We start from the raw sequence: 19,286 nt of genomic DNA, 5'->3' as shown, positions 1-19,286 counted from the left end.
TTCTTAGACTAAATGCACAAGCCATTAAACCACAGAAATCAATATCAACAGATAGCAGGTTATAAATGAAACAACACATATATCAACTAAGGCAATACACTCGCATATGCAAATGTAACCACACATTTAATGATAAAGTAATTGACGACTGATTGATACGTTATTGCTGGAATCAAGAAACTCGGCTTGATTACCCCATTGCAAATGGTCCAACAGCCGTCTATTGCCTATTGCCTATTCCTATTCCAGAACTCAATCATCCAGCGAATGGCTCCACCTCCAAGCTCCTCTGCAAACCAACATGCCCCGTTCCTTTGGCCTTTGCTCTGCGAAATGTAAACGACAATCAACTTGAAATGCAGCCCTCCAAAAACGTAATGGGAATAATTTGCAGCAATTTCATTCGAAAAGCCTCTCACACAGGATACAAAACGCACACACTCGCACACGCACACACACACACACATGCGCGCAGTCACGTAAATGACAATCAAAATTTGAAGTAGTCTGTGTGGCAGGAAGGAAACGGAAACGCCGCCTGACCAAATGAAATGCGTAGGCCATAGGTAAGCCAGTGGGGATAAGCCGACGAAGGCTATAGCCGTGGCCATATGACTATGCGGGCATGGCGATGCCCCAAGGCTGTCACATTCAACACACATAACGAACGTTATCTGCTCCGAAGGCCAGGACAGGCATATGACGAGCGGGGGTCAGGAGGCGGGGAATGGGTCCGGCGACCAGGAGGATGTACTGGAAAATCTAGTCAGTCATTTCAGCAGAACAACACTTTCAATAATCACAAATTCTAGCAATATTTTACTTAGTAGTAGCGAACTCTAATGAAAAAACCGTAATGAGTTTGACTGAAGGATCTATCAAAGTTGGTTGATTATTATTATTAATTATTCATTTCGATATTATTTTCTGTCATATTTTTTGCTCACTGCAGAGATACAGAGGTGGAGTGTCGGCCGGCTTTTCTCTGTGGACCAATACCTAAATGCATGGGAATGTGAGCCTGCGAGTGTGTTTGTGTATCGATGTGGACAGCCACATTTGCAAGTTGCTTATAATTTACGCACACCTATGAGCTGTGTATGTGTGTGTGTAAGGCTGGTGAATGTGCTTCAAGGATATCAGTTGGCACACCCACAAGGACAGGACAACCTTTAGTTACAATTTGGCCAGAGCCCAAGAGCAAAACCCCATCCCCCAAAGCATCCATCCACCCCACCACTTTATCATATTATGAATCCTAATTCCGTTTTTGGGGTTCGGCTTTTGGGGGCTCATGACCCGAGGTCCTTCGATGACGTTATGGATACTTCAGCTGTCCGTCAAAATGCGCGCTGATTGCAACTGAAATGCCCTCAAGCTGTAATAATTCTCATGATCCCATTTGAAGGATACACAAAAAAAAATGTAACATTATTGCGGTATATAATTAGAAAATACTTGTTAAAATTATCTAGTTTTTGAGCCCAGATTCCAACACAACATAATTGTTTAGAAATCATATTCGTAACCATCTTTTTTGGTACATTTATTTTCAGTGCACCCTCATCGCTTTAACAACTAGAAGTAAGACCTTTTAAGGCTCTCTTGTCCATTTTTTGTTGTTTGTTCGCCCATTATTATTTTTATGGCATCCTTTGGTGTTGGCCAAGGAATTTATAATGACAAGCGAGAATTTTAATATTGTGCCACTTTCTTGGACCAGGGGGCGTGGCACCGCCCGTGGGGCATTGTTAGCCACAACAAGATGCAATAAAATAGAAATACTCATCAAACCCACGGGGGCGATGGCTGGCCACTATTAAAAAGTTTTCCAGCACATTTTCAGAAACCGCCCTTCGGTTAACGAATAATAAAAACGAGAAAAAATGTATAAAAAAAGGATGTTCGCTGTGCTTCAAGTTGGCCATAATGAGCTTAGTATGCATAAAGCGGTGAGTTGTCAAAAGATATTTTCTGGACAATTTTCTTTTTCGTCATACAAACGGGAAGCGGGGTTATATGGGGAGTTGGACAATGGCGAAAATTGCCAGTAGTAAGCCAAAAGTTGGTGGGGCGTGGCTTGACTTTGGATTATTATAAAGCTTTCACTTTGCTTAGTTGGCCAGACAAAGTTTTCAAAGAAAATTGATTGCATTAGCTAAGGGGGTGTGCGAAAAAGAAATAGGCTAAAATTTATAGACATCATATTCGAGTTTATGGTACATATATTTTAAAGACTTTAAACAGACTGGCAGCTTCTGTCTGAAGAGGGTTTTCAGAATAATCAAATACATATTATCCATAACTCAACTTATCTTAATCGGATTTTGAAGTGGCATACCTCTAAATGTTTCTGGCGCAATTCCCTAAAGAACTGCATTCAAATTTAGAAATTTATTTTTTTAACATTTTTTTGTAATTTTTCTTATGTAGAAATTCAAGGAATATAAGAAATGTCCTATGGCTGAAGTTCTAAACTCCATAACTCAACTTATCTTAATCGGATTTTGAAGTGGCATACCTCTAAATGTTTCTGGCGCAATTCCCTAAAGAACTGCATTCAAATTTAGAAATTTATTTTTTTAACATTTTTTTGTAATTTTTCTTATGTAGAAATTCAAGGAATATAAGAAATGTCCTATGGCTGAAGTTCTAAACTCCATAACTCAACTTATCTTAATCGGATTTTGAAGTGGCATACCTCTAAATGTTTCTGGCGCAATTCCCTAAAGAACTGCATTCAAATTTAGAAATTTATTTTTTTAACATTTTTTTGTAATTTTTCTTATGTAGAAATTGAAGGAATATAAGAAATGTCCTATGGCTGAAGTTCTAAACTCCATAACTCAACTTATCTTATTCGGATTTTGAAGTGGCATACCTCTAAATGTTTCTGGCGCAATTCTCTAAAGAACTGCATTCAAATTTAGAAATTTATTTTTTTAACATTTTTTTGTAATTTTTCTTATGTAGAAATTCAAGGAATATAAGAAATGTCCTATGGCTGAAGTTCTAAACTCCATAACTCAACTTATCTTAATCGGATTTTGAAGTGGCATACCTCTAAATGTTTCTGGCGCAATTCCCTAAAGAACTGCATTCAAATTTAGAAATTTATTTTTTTAACATTTTTTTGTAATTTTTCTTATGTAGAAATTCAAGGAATATAAGAAATGTCCTATGGCTGAAGTTCTAAACTCCATAACTCAACTTATCTTAATCAGATTTTGAAGTGGCATACCTCTAAATGTTTCTGGCGCAATTCCCTAAAGAACTGCATTCAAATTTAGAAATTTATTTTTTTAACATTTTTTTGTAATTTTTCTTATGTAGAAATTCAAGGAATATAAGAAATGTCCTATGGCTGAAGTTCTAAACTCCATAACTCAACTTATCTTAATCGGATTTTGAAGTGGCATACCTCTAAATGTTTCTGGCGCAATTCCCTAAAGAACTGCATTCAAATTTAGAAATTTATTTTTTTAACATTTTTTTGTAATTTTTCTTATGTAGAAATTCAAGGAATATAAGAAATGTCCTATGGCTGAAGTTCTAAACTCCATAACTCAACTTATCTTAATCGGATTTTGAAGTGGCATACCTCTAAATGTTTCTGGCGCAATTCCCTAAAGAACTGCATTCAAATTTAGAAATTTATTTTTTTAACATTTTTTTGTAATTTTTCTTATGTAGAAATTGAAGGAATATAAGAAATGTCCTATGGCTGAAGTTCTAAACTCCATAACTCAACTTATCTTATTCGGATTTTGAAGTGGCATACCTCTAAATGTTTCTGGCGCAATTCTCTAAAGAACTGCATTCAAATTTAGAAATTTATTTTTTTAACATTTTTTTGTAATTTTTCTTATGTAGAAATTCAAGGAATATAAGAAATGTCCTATGGCTGAAGTTCTAAACTCCATAACTCAACTTATCTTAATCGGATTTTGAAGTGGCATACCTCTAAATGTTTCTGGCGCAATTCCCTAAAGAACTGCATTCAAATTTAGAAATTTATTTTTTTAACATTTTTTTGTAATTTTTCTTATGTAGAAATTCAAGGAATATAAGAAATGTCCTATGGCTGAAGTTCTAAACTCCATAACTCAACTTATCTTAATCGGATTTTGAAGTGGCATACCTCTAAATGTTTCTGGCGCAATTCCCTAAAGAACTGCATTCAAATTTAGAAATTTATTTTTTTAACATTTTTTTGTAATTTTTCTTATGTAGAAATTCAAGGAATATAAGAAATGTCCTATGGCTGAAGTTCTAAACTCCATAACTCAACTTATCTTAATCGGATTTTGAAGTGGCATACCTCTAAATGTTTCTGGCGCAATTCCCTAAAGAACTGCATTCAAATTTAGAAATTTATTTTTTTAACATTTTTTTGTAATTTTTCTTATGTAGAAATTCAAGGAATATAAGAAATGTCCTATGGCTGAAGTTCTAAACTCCATAACTCAACTTATCTTAATCGGATTTTGAAGTGGCATACCTCTAAATGTTTCTGGCGCAATTCCCTAAAGAACTGCATTCAAATTTAGAAATTTATTTTTTTAACATTTTTTTGTAATTTTTCTTATGTAGAAATTGAAGGAATATAAGAAATGTCCTATGGCTGAAGTTCTAAACTCCATAACTCAACTTATCTTATTCGGATTTTGAAGTGGCATACCTCTAAATGTTTCTGGCGCAATTCTCTAAAGAACTGCATTCAAATTTAGAAATTTATTTTTTTAACATTTTTTTGTAATTTTTCTTATGTAGAAATTCAAGGAATATAAGAAATGTCCTATGGCTGAAGTTCTAAACTCCATAACTCAACTTATCTTAATCGGATTTTGAAGTGGCATACCTCTAAATGTTTCTGGCGCAATTCCCTAAAGAACTGCATTCAAATTTAGAAATTTATTTTTTTAACATTTTTTTGTAATTTTTCTTATGTAGAAATTCAAGGAATATAAGAAATGTCCTATGGCTGAAGTTCTAAACTCCATAACTCAACTTATCTTAATCGGATTTTGAAGTGGCATACCTCTAAATGTTTCTGGCGCAATTCCCTAAAGAACTGCATTCAAATTTAGAAATTTATTTTTTTAACATTTTTTTGTAATTTTTCTTATGTAGAAATTCAAGGAATATAAGAAATGTCCTATGGCTGAAGTTCTAAACTCCATAACTCAACTTATCTTAATCGGATTTTGAAGTGGCATACCTCTAAATGTTTCTGGCGCAATTCCCTAAAAACTGCATTCAAATTTAGAAATTTATTTTTTTAACATTTTTTTGTAATTTTTCTTATGTAGAAATTGAAGGAATATAAGAAATGTCCTATGGCTGAAGTTCTAAACTCCATAACTCAACTTATCTTATTCGGATTTTGAAGTGGCATACCTCTAAATGTTTCTGGCGCAATTCTCTAAAGAACTGCATTCAAATTTAGAAATTTATTTTTTTAACATTTTTTTGTAATTTTTCTTATGTAGAAATTCAAGGAATATAAGAAATGTCCTATGGCTGAAGTTCTAAACTCCATAACTCAACTTATCTTAATCGGATTTTGAAGTGGCATACCTCTAAATGTTTCTGGCGCAATTCCCTAAAGAACTGCATTCAAATTTAGAAATTTATTTTTTTAACATTTTTTTGTAATTTTTCTTATGTAGAAATTCAAGGAATATAAGAAATGTCCTATGGCTGAAGTTCTAAACTCCATAACTCAACTTATCTTAATCGGATTTTGAAGTGGCATACCTCTAAATGTTTCTGGCGCAATTCCCTAAAGAACTGCATTCAAATTTAGAAATTTATTTTTTTAACATTTTTTTGTAATTTTTCTTATGTAGAAATTCAAGGAATATAAGAAATGTCCTATGGCTGAAGTTCTAAACTCCATAACTCAACTTATCTTAATCGGATTTTGAAGTGGCATACCTCTAAATGTTTCTGGCGCAATTCCCTAAAGAACTGCATTCAAATTTAGAAATTTATTTTTTTAACATTTTTTTGTAATTTTTCTTATGTAGAAATTCAAGGAATATAAGAAATGTCCTATGGCTGAAGTTCTAAACTCCATAACTCAACTTATCTTAATCGGATTTTGAAGTGGCATACCTCTAAATGTTTCTGGCGCAATTCCCTAAAGAACTGCATTCAAATTTAGAAATTTATTTTTTTAACATTTTTTTTTAATTTTTCTTATGTAGAAATTCAAGGAATATAAGAAATGTCCTATGGCTGAAGTTCTAAACTCCATAACTCAACTTATCTTAATCGGATTTTGAAGTGGCATACCTCTAAATGTTTCTGGCGCAATTCCCTAAAGAACTGCATTCAAATTTAGAAATTTATTTTTTTAACATTTTTTTGTAATTTTTCTTATGTAGAAATTGAAGGAATATAAGAAATGTCCTATGGCTGAAGTTCTAAACTCCATAACTCAACTTATCTTATTCGGATTTTGAAGTGGCATACCTCTAAATGTTTCTGGCGCAATTCTCTAAAGAACTGCATTCAAATTTAGAAATTTATTTTTTTAACATTTTTTTGTCATTTTTCTTATGTAGAAATTGAAGGAATATAAGAAATGTCCTATGGCTGAAGTTCTAAACTCCATAACTCAACTTATCTTATTCGGATTTTGAAGTGGCATACCTCTAAATGTTTCTGGCGCAATTCTCTAAAGAACTGCATTCAAATTTAGAAATTTATTTTTTTAACATTTTTTTGTAATTTTTCTTATGTAGAAATTCAAGGAATATAAGAAATGTCCTATGGCTGAAGTTCTAAACTCCATAACTCAACTTATCTTAATCGGATTTTGAAGTGGCATACCTCTAAATGTTTCTGGCGCAATTCCCTAAAGAACTGCATTCAAATTTAGAAATTTATTTTTTTAACATTTTTTTGTAATTTTTCTTATGTAGAAATTCAAGGAATATAAGAAATGTCCTATGGCTGAAGTTCTAAACTCCATAACTCAACTTATCTTAATCGGATTTTGAAGTGGCATACCTCTAAATGTTTCTGGCGCAATTCCCTAAAAACTGCATTCAAATTTAGAAATTTATTTTTTTAACATTTTTTTGTAATTTTTCTTATGTAGAAATTGAAGGAATATAAGAAATGTCCTATGGCTGAAGTTCTAAACTCCATAACTCAACTTATCTTATTCGGATTTTGAAGTGGCATACCTCTAAATGTTTCTGGCGCAATTCTCTAAAGAACTGCATTCAAATTTAGAAATTTATTTTTTTAACATTTTTTTGTAATTTTTCTTATGTAGAAATTCAAGGAATATAAGAAATGTCCTATGGCTGAAGTTCTAAACTCCATAACTCAACTTATCTTAATCGGATTTTGAAGTGGCATACCTCTAAATGTTTCTGGCGCAATTCCCTAAAGAACTGCATTCAAATTTAGAAATTTATTTTTTTAACATTTTTTTGTAATTTTTCTTATGTAGAAATTCAAGGAATATAAGAAATGTCCTATGGCTGAAGTTCTAAACTCCATAACTCAACTTATCTTATTCGGATTTTGAAGTGGCATACCTCTAAATGTTTCTGGCGCAATTCCCTAAAGAACTGCATTCAAATTTAGAAATTTATTTTTTTAACATTTTTTTGTAATTTTTCTTATGTAGAAATTGAAGGAATATAAGAAATGTCCTATGGCTGAAGTTCTAAACTCCATAACTCAACTTATCTTATTCGGATTTTGAAGTGGCATACCTCTAAATGTTTCTGGCGCAATTCTCTAAAGAACTGCATTCAAATTTAGAAATTTATTTTTTTAACATTTTTTTGTCATTTTTCTTATGTAGAAATTCAAGGAATATAAGAAATGTCCTATGGCTGAAGTTCTAAACTCCATAACTCAACTTATCTTAATCGGATTTTGAAGTGGCATACCTCTAAATGTTTCTGGCGCAATTCCCTAAAGAACTGCATTCAAATTTAGAAATTTATTTTTTTAACATTTTTTTGTAATTTTTCTTATGTAGAAATTCAAGGAATATAAGAAATGTCCTATGGCTGAAGTTCTAAACTCCATAACTCAACTTATCTTAATCGGATTTTGAAGTGGCATACCTCTAAATGTTTCTGGCGCAATTCCCTAAAGAACTGCATTCAAATTTAGAAATTTATTTTTTTAACATTTTTTTGTCATTTTTCTTATGTAGAAATTCAAGGAATATAAGAAATGTCCTATGGCTGAAGTTCTAAACTCCATAACTCAACTTATCTTAATCGGATTTTGAAGTGGCATACCTCTAAATGTTTCTGGCGCAATTCCCTAAAGAACTGCATTCAAATTTAGAAATTTATTTTTTTAACATTTTTTTGTAATTTTTCTTATGTAGAAATTCAAGGAATATAAGAAATGTCCTATGGCTGAAGTTCTAAACTCCATAACTCAACTTATCTTAATCGGATTTTGAAGTGGCATACCTCTAAATGTTTCTGGCGCAATTCCCTAAAGAACTGCATTCAAATTTAGAAATTTATTTTTTTAACATTTTTTTGTAATTTTTCTTATGTAGAAATTCAAGGAATATAAGAAATGTCCTATGGCTGAAGTTCTAAACTCCATAACTCAACTTATCTTAATCGGATTTTGAAGTGGCATACCTCTAAATGTTTCTGGCGCAATTCCCTAAAGAACTGCATTCAAATTTAGAAATTTATTTTTTTAACATTTTTTTGTAATTTTTCTTATGTAGAAATTCAAGGAATATAAGAAATGTCCTATGGCTGAAGTTCTAAACTCCATAACTCAACTTATCTTAATCGGATTTTGAAGTGGCATACCTCTAAATGTTTCTGGCGCAATTCCCTAAAGAACTGCATTCAAATTTAGAAATTTATTTTTTTAACATTTTTTTGTAATTTTTCTTATGTAGAAATTGAAGGAATATAAGAAATGTCCTATGGCTGAAGTTCTAAACTCCATAACTCAACTTATCTTATTCGGATTTTGAAGTGGCATACCTCTAAATGTTTCTGGCGCAATTCTCTAAAAATCTGCATTCAAATTTAGAATATTTTTTTTAATTTAATTTTTTTGTAATTACCTCAATTGGTTTTCGATCTAGATTATGGTCTGAACTTTATGTTCATCTAAAATTTCAACGTAAATCATGTTGGCACCCCCAACGCGCTAATGAATTCAGTTTGCGCCTCAAAGAGTTGTTATACTTGTGCATTTGCCACAGTTATCCAGTGTGGCAGCACTCTTTTTAAACAAGCCAATTAGCCAACTTTTCATTTATCAAAGCTGAAAAAAAGCCTTTGGCCTTTTGATAAGCTCACACTCCTTTCTCTTAGCCCCAATTCTCGCACTCTTTCCCTACAGACGTCATGCAAATGCTGTGTAGTGGTCGGAAAAACACTCGCGAAAAAAAGGGACAGAGAAAAATCAAACGTAGAGAAAAATGTGGACCGCAAATTTTCCATGTCACTGCATAAGTCGCTTCATTAGCTCAACCAAAAAAAGACCAAAACCATCACCCAAAATGACATCAAACGAAAAGGAGAAGCCAAAGGAAAACAGAGAGTTTTGCAAACAAGCAAAAAATTAAGTAAATCATTAAAACAGAGAGAACGGTTTTCAAATGCGGCGGAAAAAACAAGTCAGCGAAGGCGACATGTTTTTGCTTCGTTAATAAACTGCAATGATTCTGACAGGGGCTGGAGGTTATGACCTCAAAGGGGTGAGTGGGTGGTGGGTGGTGGGTGGTGGGTAGTGGGTGGTGGGCGGCTGGGTGGAAGCCACAAGAAAGATGCTGCCTAAGCCGCAAGGCGTCGGGTAAATTCTGTGCTGGGATTCCGGTTGTGGCTGCCAGTTAGAATTTTAAAATGAACCACAAGAAAGACTCTTAATAGACGTGGAAGGTATAAAAAGCACGCCGAAAATTGTCAAAGGGTTGTTAAAAAAATAAAAAAAAAACGGGTAACACCAAGCTCACAAGACACGTACACGAAACAAAGTGAAACAAAAGGATTTACTTTAAGTATTTTGCCAATAAATTTAAATCACAGACAGTTTTCTGAGGAGCTAAAAAAAGGGTGGCTGAAAGAATAGGAAGAGGTATCCTTTCTCAAGGAAGCGGCATTAAAAACAAACAAACCAACGCACAGCATCCTGCGAGTCAAGAAACACAATAAAAATAAACAAAGCTCAGAGGACGAAGGATGGCAAAGGAAAGCGCGTCAGAAGCCAAATAAAGCGTTAAAAGGATTTATGCGCAAGTTGAGTAGAGTTTATACAAGAACCTTCTCTTTTACCCTATAAAAGTAGCTTACAGGTGGAATTACGCGCCTTTAAAAAAAATTCAGGGGCCCGGAAAAATGCTCCACACACTTAATCAGCGACTTCAAAGCCGCTGAACTCTGTTTCCAGGCAAATTAAATTTATTCCCTATATTTATTATTCACGCATAATTGTAAAACATGATTTACAACCATTGTCGGGGTGCTCTTAAACAGTTTAATGCGAATTCTGTTTTTGGCCAATATGTTTTCGAAATTTTACACAGCTATGTTCGCATAATTTGCGCATATAAACAATAATCTTTTGCGAAAGCGTTGAACATAAATTGTTCATATCCTGCGCTTCTACCCCTATAATGGCAACCAGCGTTGTTGTTGTGCTAAAGATAACTTATAAATCATGTAATCAGAAGAGCAACAAAAAAATGGGAACAGCATGAAAAACTCAAATTGCTTTTTGCAGATAGGAAAGGGGGTGGAAAATTCCGGGGTGAGGGAGGATGTCCTGTGCTAACTGTGGGGAATTTTCTCTGCTGCCTTTCAGAACTCTGTAATTTATTGTGCGTTACATAACTTTGTGATTGCGTGGGCAGTGGGTGGCTTAAAAAAACTTTATGGAATTGATTTTGATAGATAAGGAAATTAAAAAGTTTCATCGATAGTTCCGTAAAAGATGACAGAATAACTGCAAAGTTACCAATGGTAATATTTAATTTATTTAGTATTTGCCCATTATATTCTTCAAGTTTTTGAGTATCTAAGTGTAGAAATGAACTGGCAGAAGTGCTGTACACAAGTGCTGATAAAACCGATTAGAATTGTTTACCAACCTAGTGAATACCTGAAACTAAAAACTCTCCAGTAAAAACCGCCATAGTGAACACTTTCCCCGCCCTTTTCCGACCCTAGAAATGCACTTCCTTTCACTGAAATAGTTTAACGACTTTGTTCCACGATAATCCAAGCAATGTACCAATGGAATTCAATGTCAGAGAACATAACTTGAAGGAAAAGCGGAAAGCCGGGGGCAAAACGCTCTTGCTCTTCATGGCAGTGAAACAATAATGGCATTGAGTTTAAAACCCAGGAAAGATATATGGAGCATGCACAATTTCCATTTGGTTATGAATAATTCCCTTGTTGCTGTGCATTTGCTTGTTAATATTTCCATTTCCGTTGTTTTATGGCCCGATTCCGAAAGGCCTAGACATCGGAAAGACAAAAGGGTACATGTATATAATACAAGGAGGTACAAAATGGAAGTATATTCAAGTTGAGTGCCCCGCTTTACAAGGACAATACCAAGGAGCAACAGCTTCAAGTGCACGAGCAACAAATGAAGCCATTACATTCACAGGCTTATCGGCAATGTCAACGAGTCTGCCACGCTCTATGCCAACTCCACAACCACCCAGCCACACCCATCCATTGTTTGCATAAAATTGCAATTTACAATTATGAGAAAAACAGCAGCAAGGAAAATGATGACAGAGGGCCTCGCTTATCTGCGGAAATTCTCGCTTAGATAAGCGCAAACGAAATGGCGAAATGGAATAGAAAGAACTTGTTTGCATTAGCTAAATGAGACAAAAATTTGATAAATTACAAAGAGCGGCAGTACACATGGAAAAAAGGTGTACTTGGAACACATAAAGCCCATGCAAATTATATATTTTTAATAATTCATGTTATATAGTTTGAGCATAAATACGGCACGTTCCAAATTCATTTCGGCATTTTTATTCCATGTGTACAAAAAATAACGTTAAATCGAAGTAAGGGAATTCCCAGTTGCACCAAGGCAATGGGGAAAAGTTGGGAAAATGTAAGTTGCTTCCATAATTAGACACGCTGCTCACACAAGATGGTGGCATAAATTATTGCCAGTCAGTCTGGGTGAAATCTAGAGAGTGAGGACTTGGCATCTTATCATTAAATTAGTTTCGGTGGAGGAGGCAGCTTAAATGAGAGATTATTGCACAAGCGGACGATAAATTACGCAAAGCCTTATGAATGAGCCTATTCGAGGCCTAAATTCGCTGGAGTTTCGGCCAGATTGCTCATAGGAAAAATATAACTATCATGTGAAAGAAAATATGTTCTTCGTTCCTTACTCAAAAGGCATTTGTAATATTATTTTAAAGGCGAATTGGGCATAGATATTAGTTGGAAATTTCATTAGCTCACCTCCATATCTGCAATTTGTCTTGTCAGCAGGTATATTGCCATTCGGTTCGAGCCGGTCCAAGTATTCCTCCGAATTGTAGCCGTTGTATGGAACTTTGTTACCGTGGTTGTGGTGCCCGCCATGTCCACCGCGGTGATGATGGTGGTGGTGATGGTGGTGCGTCGACTCGTCGCCATCTTCGCGGGAAATGGCTGCAAGCAGGGAACAAAGGAAAAGCCAAAGTTTAGTTCGAGTTCTCTACAGGTTCAGGTTCAGATTCAGGTTCCTTCCTCCGGGCCAACTCTGCCCTAATTAAATTACAGAGTCCGGCCATTGAGATGTCAATATCCATAAACGCTCAAGTGGCAGGAAAGCCACTTCAGTTTTTCGGCCCATCCACCCAACTTCACTTTGCAATTTTCACCCTTCGAGCCATTAGCTTTGACAGTGAGCTGTAGGTGAAAGAGGAGCAGAGGAGTTTGGGTCTCAGGTTTCGGGTTTCGGAATGCCAATCAACGCCTACCGGACAGCCTCCCATTTTTGGGGTCAATATGCCAAGCTCTTTGTGGTCTATGGCTGTAAAACCACCGGATTGCGGTCCTCTTTTTTCCTGGCTCCTAGCCTGAATCTGACATTTGCTTGCCAATGTTTACATTTTCTTGCAATCAACTTGAGGCAAGAATGACAAATTTACGGAAAATATTTAAAATCTTTTAAAAATCGTTGTCCAAAAGTTATTTGTTTAGTTATTTTCGTTGGAAACGCTTTAAGAGCAGTTTAACCCAAACACCATTAATAGTCACAGCTCATAAAGAGGGGAATGAGGATAAATTGCCAGGGGTTTCTGGATGGGTGTTCAGAGCAAACATCGAGGGTATTTCGAATGCGCCGAATATGCAAATGAGTTCAGGACGACGGCGAAGCTACTGGCAAACAAAAAGGCGAAAAAATTGGCTAAGCTTTTGTACAAATTTATATGGCTGCGCCGAAAAAAAGGACACGAAACGGGTGAAATCAGGAAGGACACTGGAGAGGCGGAACGCGCCGCTTTCAGCCTTCCAATTTCTAAAACGGAAACACAAAAGGCTGAACCAGCAGGACCATGTTGGCCAAGTTTACCTGGTCTGAATATCCCCTCGACGGGAAAAAGACGAAAACGCGAAGCGAGTCAAACGGAAATTGGTTGGATATTAGCTTACCGCCAGCACGGCACAGACACACATGCAAATCCTTTTTTCGGGCGTCCTGGTGAGCCTGCAATTTGCTAACGATATGCATACAAGTGGGCGTGGCAGAGTCGCCAAAAGGGAGTCGAAGAAAAAACCAAGAGGATTTCCCCGGCAAAAAGTCAATAAATTGTAATCAAGTCGAGTGAGGAGGCACAAAGCGAGTACCAGGAAAAAAGCTTCGATTCCTCATCAAATTCTTTGATTCTGGCCATTTCTTACACTTCCCAGTAATGGCCATCATCTGGCGGCAGAAAAAATAAATTATGACAAGCCCTAAGATGGCGCTAGCCAAAGCAACCAATATGTTTAATTAATAGCCAGGGTAAATATGCAGCCCAAGGGAGACTGAAACACAGAAGTTCCACGTTCCACCCCTGTCCAAATGAATGATGTCACCCACCACAAATCACAAAATTACCGCAAATCGTCGTTACAAATAAGCCATTTATTTGCCAAGTCAACGGCGGAATGAGACGAAGCGTCCAGAATGCAATGCGAAGTGCCCCAAAATCATCTTTCGATGGTCTGGGGAAAGAAATCTCATAAAGTTGTGCCAACACACGCCGGAAAAGAGGCCGGAGTTGGAAATGCTGGAGCTGGAAATGTTGGAGCTGGAAATGTAATCAATAAAATATGTTCAACATAAAGTACAAGCCATAAGGGAGTTGGCAGATTTTTTGAAAGGCGAGGGATGTTACAGTTCTGTTCAGAAATATAGAACTAGGAGATATAATGTGAAAAGAGTAGAAATTCCATGGTGTGTACAGTGTGCTTTGTGCTACCATTTCATCCTTAACTGTATGCACATTATGCAACGCCACCGCAACAGCCGAGTTGCCACACAGCATTACATCAACTCTGGTCATGTTCTTCCCCCGAATTTATGAACCACACTCTTGTTGGTTGGATTGCCAAGCCGAAACTATGAAATGAGCATTTTGTGGCAGGCAGGTTGGCTCCAGTGCCAAAAGGCGTCTCGCAACTTTAAAAGTTTTCTAATCCGAGAGACCTCGGGTGATTTAAAGTCCGACACCCAGCAAATACCGCTGACGCATGAGTGACAGGACATGGCGAGAACACAAAACTTGGACATTGGCAGGACCCCAGAAAAGCCAATTGAACAAAGCTCGCAAATTGCAAGCATCACAGGAAAAAAGGAAAGAGTTGGGGTCAATCAGGGGTATACAGACAACAGCAGCGGCCAAATTAAATCAAAGCAAAACCACAAAAGGAAAAAGGCCAGCAGAAACGAAGAAAAAGTGCGGAAAACTTCATCGAGGAAATGCAATAAATTTGCAAGGATCTCAGCAAAGAGAGTGAAAGAGGAAAATGTCAGGGGGAACAGAGATATATGGTTAGAAAGAAAACCTATCATGCCTGGGGCGCATGAAGCTCGTTTTTACTTTCGCCCCAAAGGACTTAACGGGTACTAAAATCTAAAGGCCCCCAAAAACTTCCAAAACTCAGAGAGTGTTGAGCTGGCAAAGGATTGGCAGCCTTAGAAAGCCATAAAAAGGGATAGTGGGAAAACGTTCGATGATTATGACGAGCCAACGGGTAATCAAATGGTTAGGACTCAAACATTTCGTGCAAGTTTATGCGATAAGTTTTGCACTTGCAGATAGAGCATGCACTTGGAAAAATAAAAAAAGAATATATTTGTGATCATCAAAGGTGAGGTAGAACTACTTTTATTTGAAATACTGTGTATCTTGTTGGACAAAAAGTTTGAAGGCACATATATTTTAAATGCCAGTCCCCATTATTTTTTTTCCTGCAACTGCAAATCGCTTTTGCGGATTATACCCCACTCAAGTCCACGTTGACCAGAAGTAACTAACGCAGGCAACGCAGACAATAGACGAAATCAGTAATTTATCCTTCGAATTGGCCACCGCAGTGGAAAGGAGCAGACAAAGCCAAATCCAATTGAATCCGGAATCCAGAAACCGGCAACCCGAGCTGATGTGACACTTCATCAGCTGACAAAATACATCGCATTAACGAAGCTTCCTTCGCAGGATCGGGACAATGGAAGCAGGCAATGCAATTTGCCCGGCCAAATTAAATGTTAAATTTCGAGAGATTGCGCTCTGTGTGACTGATGTGGTTGTGCAATTAAGGCTTTTTGCAATTTAATCAATTTATCAATTAAGCAAGAAAAAAAAAGGGAGGCCGGAGGACTTCACTTTCAGCTGCTGTTTCTGTTCTTCGATTTTCAGTTTTCAGCTTGCAGCTTCTGCTTTAAAAGGCAATTTCATTAGCATTTCAAAGTGCCGCTTGTGGGTCCTCCTCCCATTTCCCATTTCCAGCAATTTTCCCAATGTGCCGGCGAACAGAGTTAATAATGTTGTTAATTGCCCTCCTCCAAGTGGGCGTGGTCTTGTTGAACAATGCTGTAGCGCGTCGGCAATTAACTTTTGTAAATAATGCATAATTGTCCAGCGGAATGTGCAAAAAGCAAAAAATAAAAATACAAAAAAGGGAAACAACGGCTGGATAAATATAAAAAATAAATTCATATAAACAAGTACAGCAGCGTCCAATGAACTGTTTAAACTTTAAACTACTGCAATCGGGGGCCACTGGTTTCTCGGTTGATCAGTCGGCCGAGTTCAATTGAATCAGTTGGCCAGACGGGCTGGTTAATTGTTTAAATGATTTGCATTTCGAGAACAAAAGAAAGATGCTAGCATGGCGATGGATGGCATACGTAGAAGGAGCATTTAGGGTTGTTCATTCTTAAAATATTGAACAGTTTTTATTAACGCCTTAAACATGTTACATTACATTTTAAGCTATATAAACATAGTTAATGGACATTGAATTGCAAGAGCAAAGTTATCGCTTTTAAAACTGATCACCCACCCATTTCGATTAGTACTCATGCTTTCAATTTAATTATTTTTTTATTTTTGCATAGTTTGCAAGCTGATGAGCTGATGAGTAGTGCGATTGGAAGGGGCATTCACGACAACGATGGCTGTGATTTTTTTAATTTAATTAATAGACGCTGCTGCACCAACAAAAACAACAAAGAACGAAAACGAGACAGACGCCCTGGAAAAACAACAGCAATATTAAGGAGTGAAAAGCCATGGCATTGAGTTACACAAAGTTAAGGGGAAGTCGGGAAAATCAGGTGGAGAACGTAATCAACTAAGGTGGGCGCATGTTGCTATGCCAACGCTCTTGAAACTTATTATTAATTAAGAAAAATTCCCGCAGACGTGGGGCGTGTGGTAATTTATGGATTTTAAGGATTTAAGTAGTCCAGTTTTTGGTGGCACACCGCAGAAATGTCAGCCGCTGAATTTTCCATTTGTGCTTGCACAGAGAAAAATACTATGCATTTAAGTTACAAATTAATTGATTCGAATTGTGTAAGCTTCCACGCCAATTATCACCTTAAAATCCCGACCTTTTGATTTTTATTTGCTTTTAGTATATAATTTTCTCTGTGTTTCCATAGTTGTTGCACCCGTTTTGCTCTCCTGCCACACAATTTTCTTCCATACACAATTAACTTTAATGACTGTAAAAAGAGCCATGTACCGAGGCACTTAAGTGGGGAATTTTTGGTAGGGGACCGCAGACAGCAGACAGTTGAAATTGTAAAATGGTTTGTGGCATTAAGTGCGGTTAAGTGGTTTTCCCAAGGTGTCCTGTCGTCTCCGTTCAAGTTGATTCTTTTTGACAGAAATTGAAATTTACAACAGCCTTTCATACCTCGTCGTCTATTCGCACATCAAAGTGAGTTTAAGTCAGTTGCCAGAAACCGATTTATGCTTTTGTCAGCTGCATTTGAATTGGAGTTTAGTTGGCAGAGCCCGAGGCATCGAAAAAGGTGAGCAAAAGAAATCAGCGACGACTTGTAAATCTTGGCCAAACAAGTTAACACTTCTCCAGGATACTTTCGGAAAAAAGTGAGGGTAATGCGGAGTTAGACAGCCAGACAATCAGACAGGCCCGTTGGCTAAATAAGGAGATTTACCAGGAAGGAGGACTTGGCGACACAACAACTGGCAGAAGGTTCAAATGCCCGACATCGAAAAGGCGCAAAATACACAAATGTTCCTCAGATTGTTGTTGAACGTCTGCAGATACCCTGTTAAAGTGGAAGATTACTGGGAAGAGTCAGACAGCAATCCCATATGGGATGAAGAGAAAAGTATCTAACGGAATGTTTTACAAAACATTTGCATAGCTAAACTTGTAAATAAGTTTATAATAGCTACTTCGGCATTCTGCATTGTTCAGTTTTTAATCCCTTTAAAAGGGTATTTTCTGTTCGACTTGAAAAAATCCCTAAGCGACAAGAACTTCATTCTATTCCTGTCAATTGAACACGCAACATTTGGGGTCTGAAAAGGATATCCATTGGCAAATAAAATATTTAAGCCAAACATTGCGCCAGGACATGGCCAAATTGAAGGCTCAATAAGGCCAACTTTTCTACACTTGCCAACTTCTCGTTTCTTCTGAAGCGTCCCCATCCTCGCCACTAAACCGTTTTGCAAAAATTGTCAGAGGCCTGTGGCAAACTTATCCTTTGCCATAACAAATAAGAAAGGAGGAACCAAGCCTTTTTGACGAAAATCAATAAATATTTGAGGAGTCGGAAGGCAGAGCACAATCCTCGAGATTGCATTTAATTTAAAACTCATAAATACGAAATGCGCTCTCGCCGGCTTGATAATCATAATAAAACTGTGAATAAATTGCTAAAGATATTGCTGTGTAGCGAAAAACAATTTGTCTGAACGTCTCTCCTTCTGCCAAAAAATCAAGGATGAAATGTTATGGAAAATGATTGAAAATATCCCAAGTGTAATTGAGTGTTAAATGCGACTCATCGTTCGTGTTCAAGTCATCCAAATGTCAGCAGGAAATAATTAAGAAAATATTTAGCCAGTTTCATTCGAGGCAAATTGAAATTGTTCACAAAACCCGAACTGAGCTCTGGAATCGAAAGGGGTAGGACCAAAGAAAACTCTTGCAGTCAGCAGACACAATTGCCGCTCTACTTGAGACACTATTCCCGATGTGGGATGGGAATTATAATAGCTCCCTTACTGTCTGTTAACTTGGCAGATGAGCATGCTCCAGGATTTCATTTGCTGAAGGCTTCAACTTCAACTTGACTTGAACTTCCCTCTACTTGCGCATATTTTAAATGCACAAAATATGCTCGAAAGGATTGTGAGGCACAAGGGGCTTCCCCTTGGAAAACATTTTTGCAGCAATTTAATTTGCTCCTTTGCATAACAATCAGCAAGGGATAATCAACGTTTCCACTCATTATCATTATCAAGTCGCTGACTTTTCTCCATCTAGCTGCGAATCGTACATCCTATCTTCTTCTCTCTCTCTATATAAATATATATATCTGTATACTCCTATCTGTATCTCCGCCCCTTGAAGTGGCCTCTAGGGTCTTCAGCTAATGGCCCGCGGCGCCGGAAGTTTTTTTGTGCAGACTCCAAAGTTGCCATCTCCCCGACTCCACTATTTCGGAGTCCATAGTGCACTTGACTTTACAAAATATAAGGCAACCCCTTTAAGGCACACGGAGAAGTTTTTCATAATCCGCTTAGACTGAAGCAAGCT

At 36.7% G+C, this 19,286-nt stretch overlaps 1 protein-coding gene across 11 annotated transcripts in view; it reads right to left on the bottom strand.

Moving 5' to 3' along the window:
• Positions 1-19,286, bottom strand: part of LOC6546256 (cyclin-dependent kinase 14) — a 96,705-nt gene that overhangs the window by 19,269 nt on the left and 58,150 nt on the right. For all 11 annotated transcript variants that reach the window (XM_026978059.1, XM_026978061.1, XM_026978060.1 and 8 more), the window contains one exon: positions 12,468-12,659. In XM_026978059.1, coding sequence (XP_026833860.1) covers positions 12,468-12,659 — 192 coding nt within the window. The remainder of the gene's footprint in view (positions 1-12,467; positions 12,660-19,286) is intronic.

Source organism: Drosophila erecta, unplaced genomic scaffold (genome assembly GCF_003286155.1).
Source record: "Drosophila erecta strain 14021-0224.00,06,07 unplaced genomic scaffold, DereRS2 tig00000021-arrow-pilon, whole genome shotgun sequence".
In the NCBI taxonomy this organism is placed as follows: Eukaryota; Metazoa; Arthropoda; class Insecta; order Diptera; family Drosophilidae; genus Drosophila; species Drosophila erecta.
Note: the sequence above shows the minus strand (reverse complement) of the source record. Positions and strands in the feature narration are given on the sequence as shown.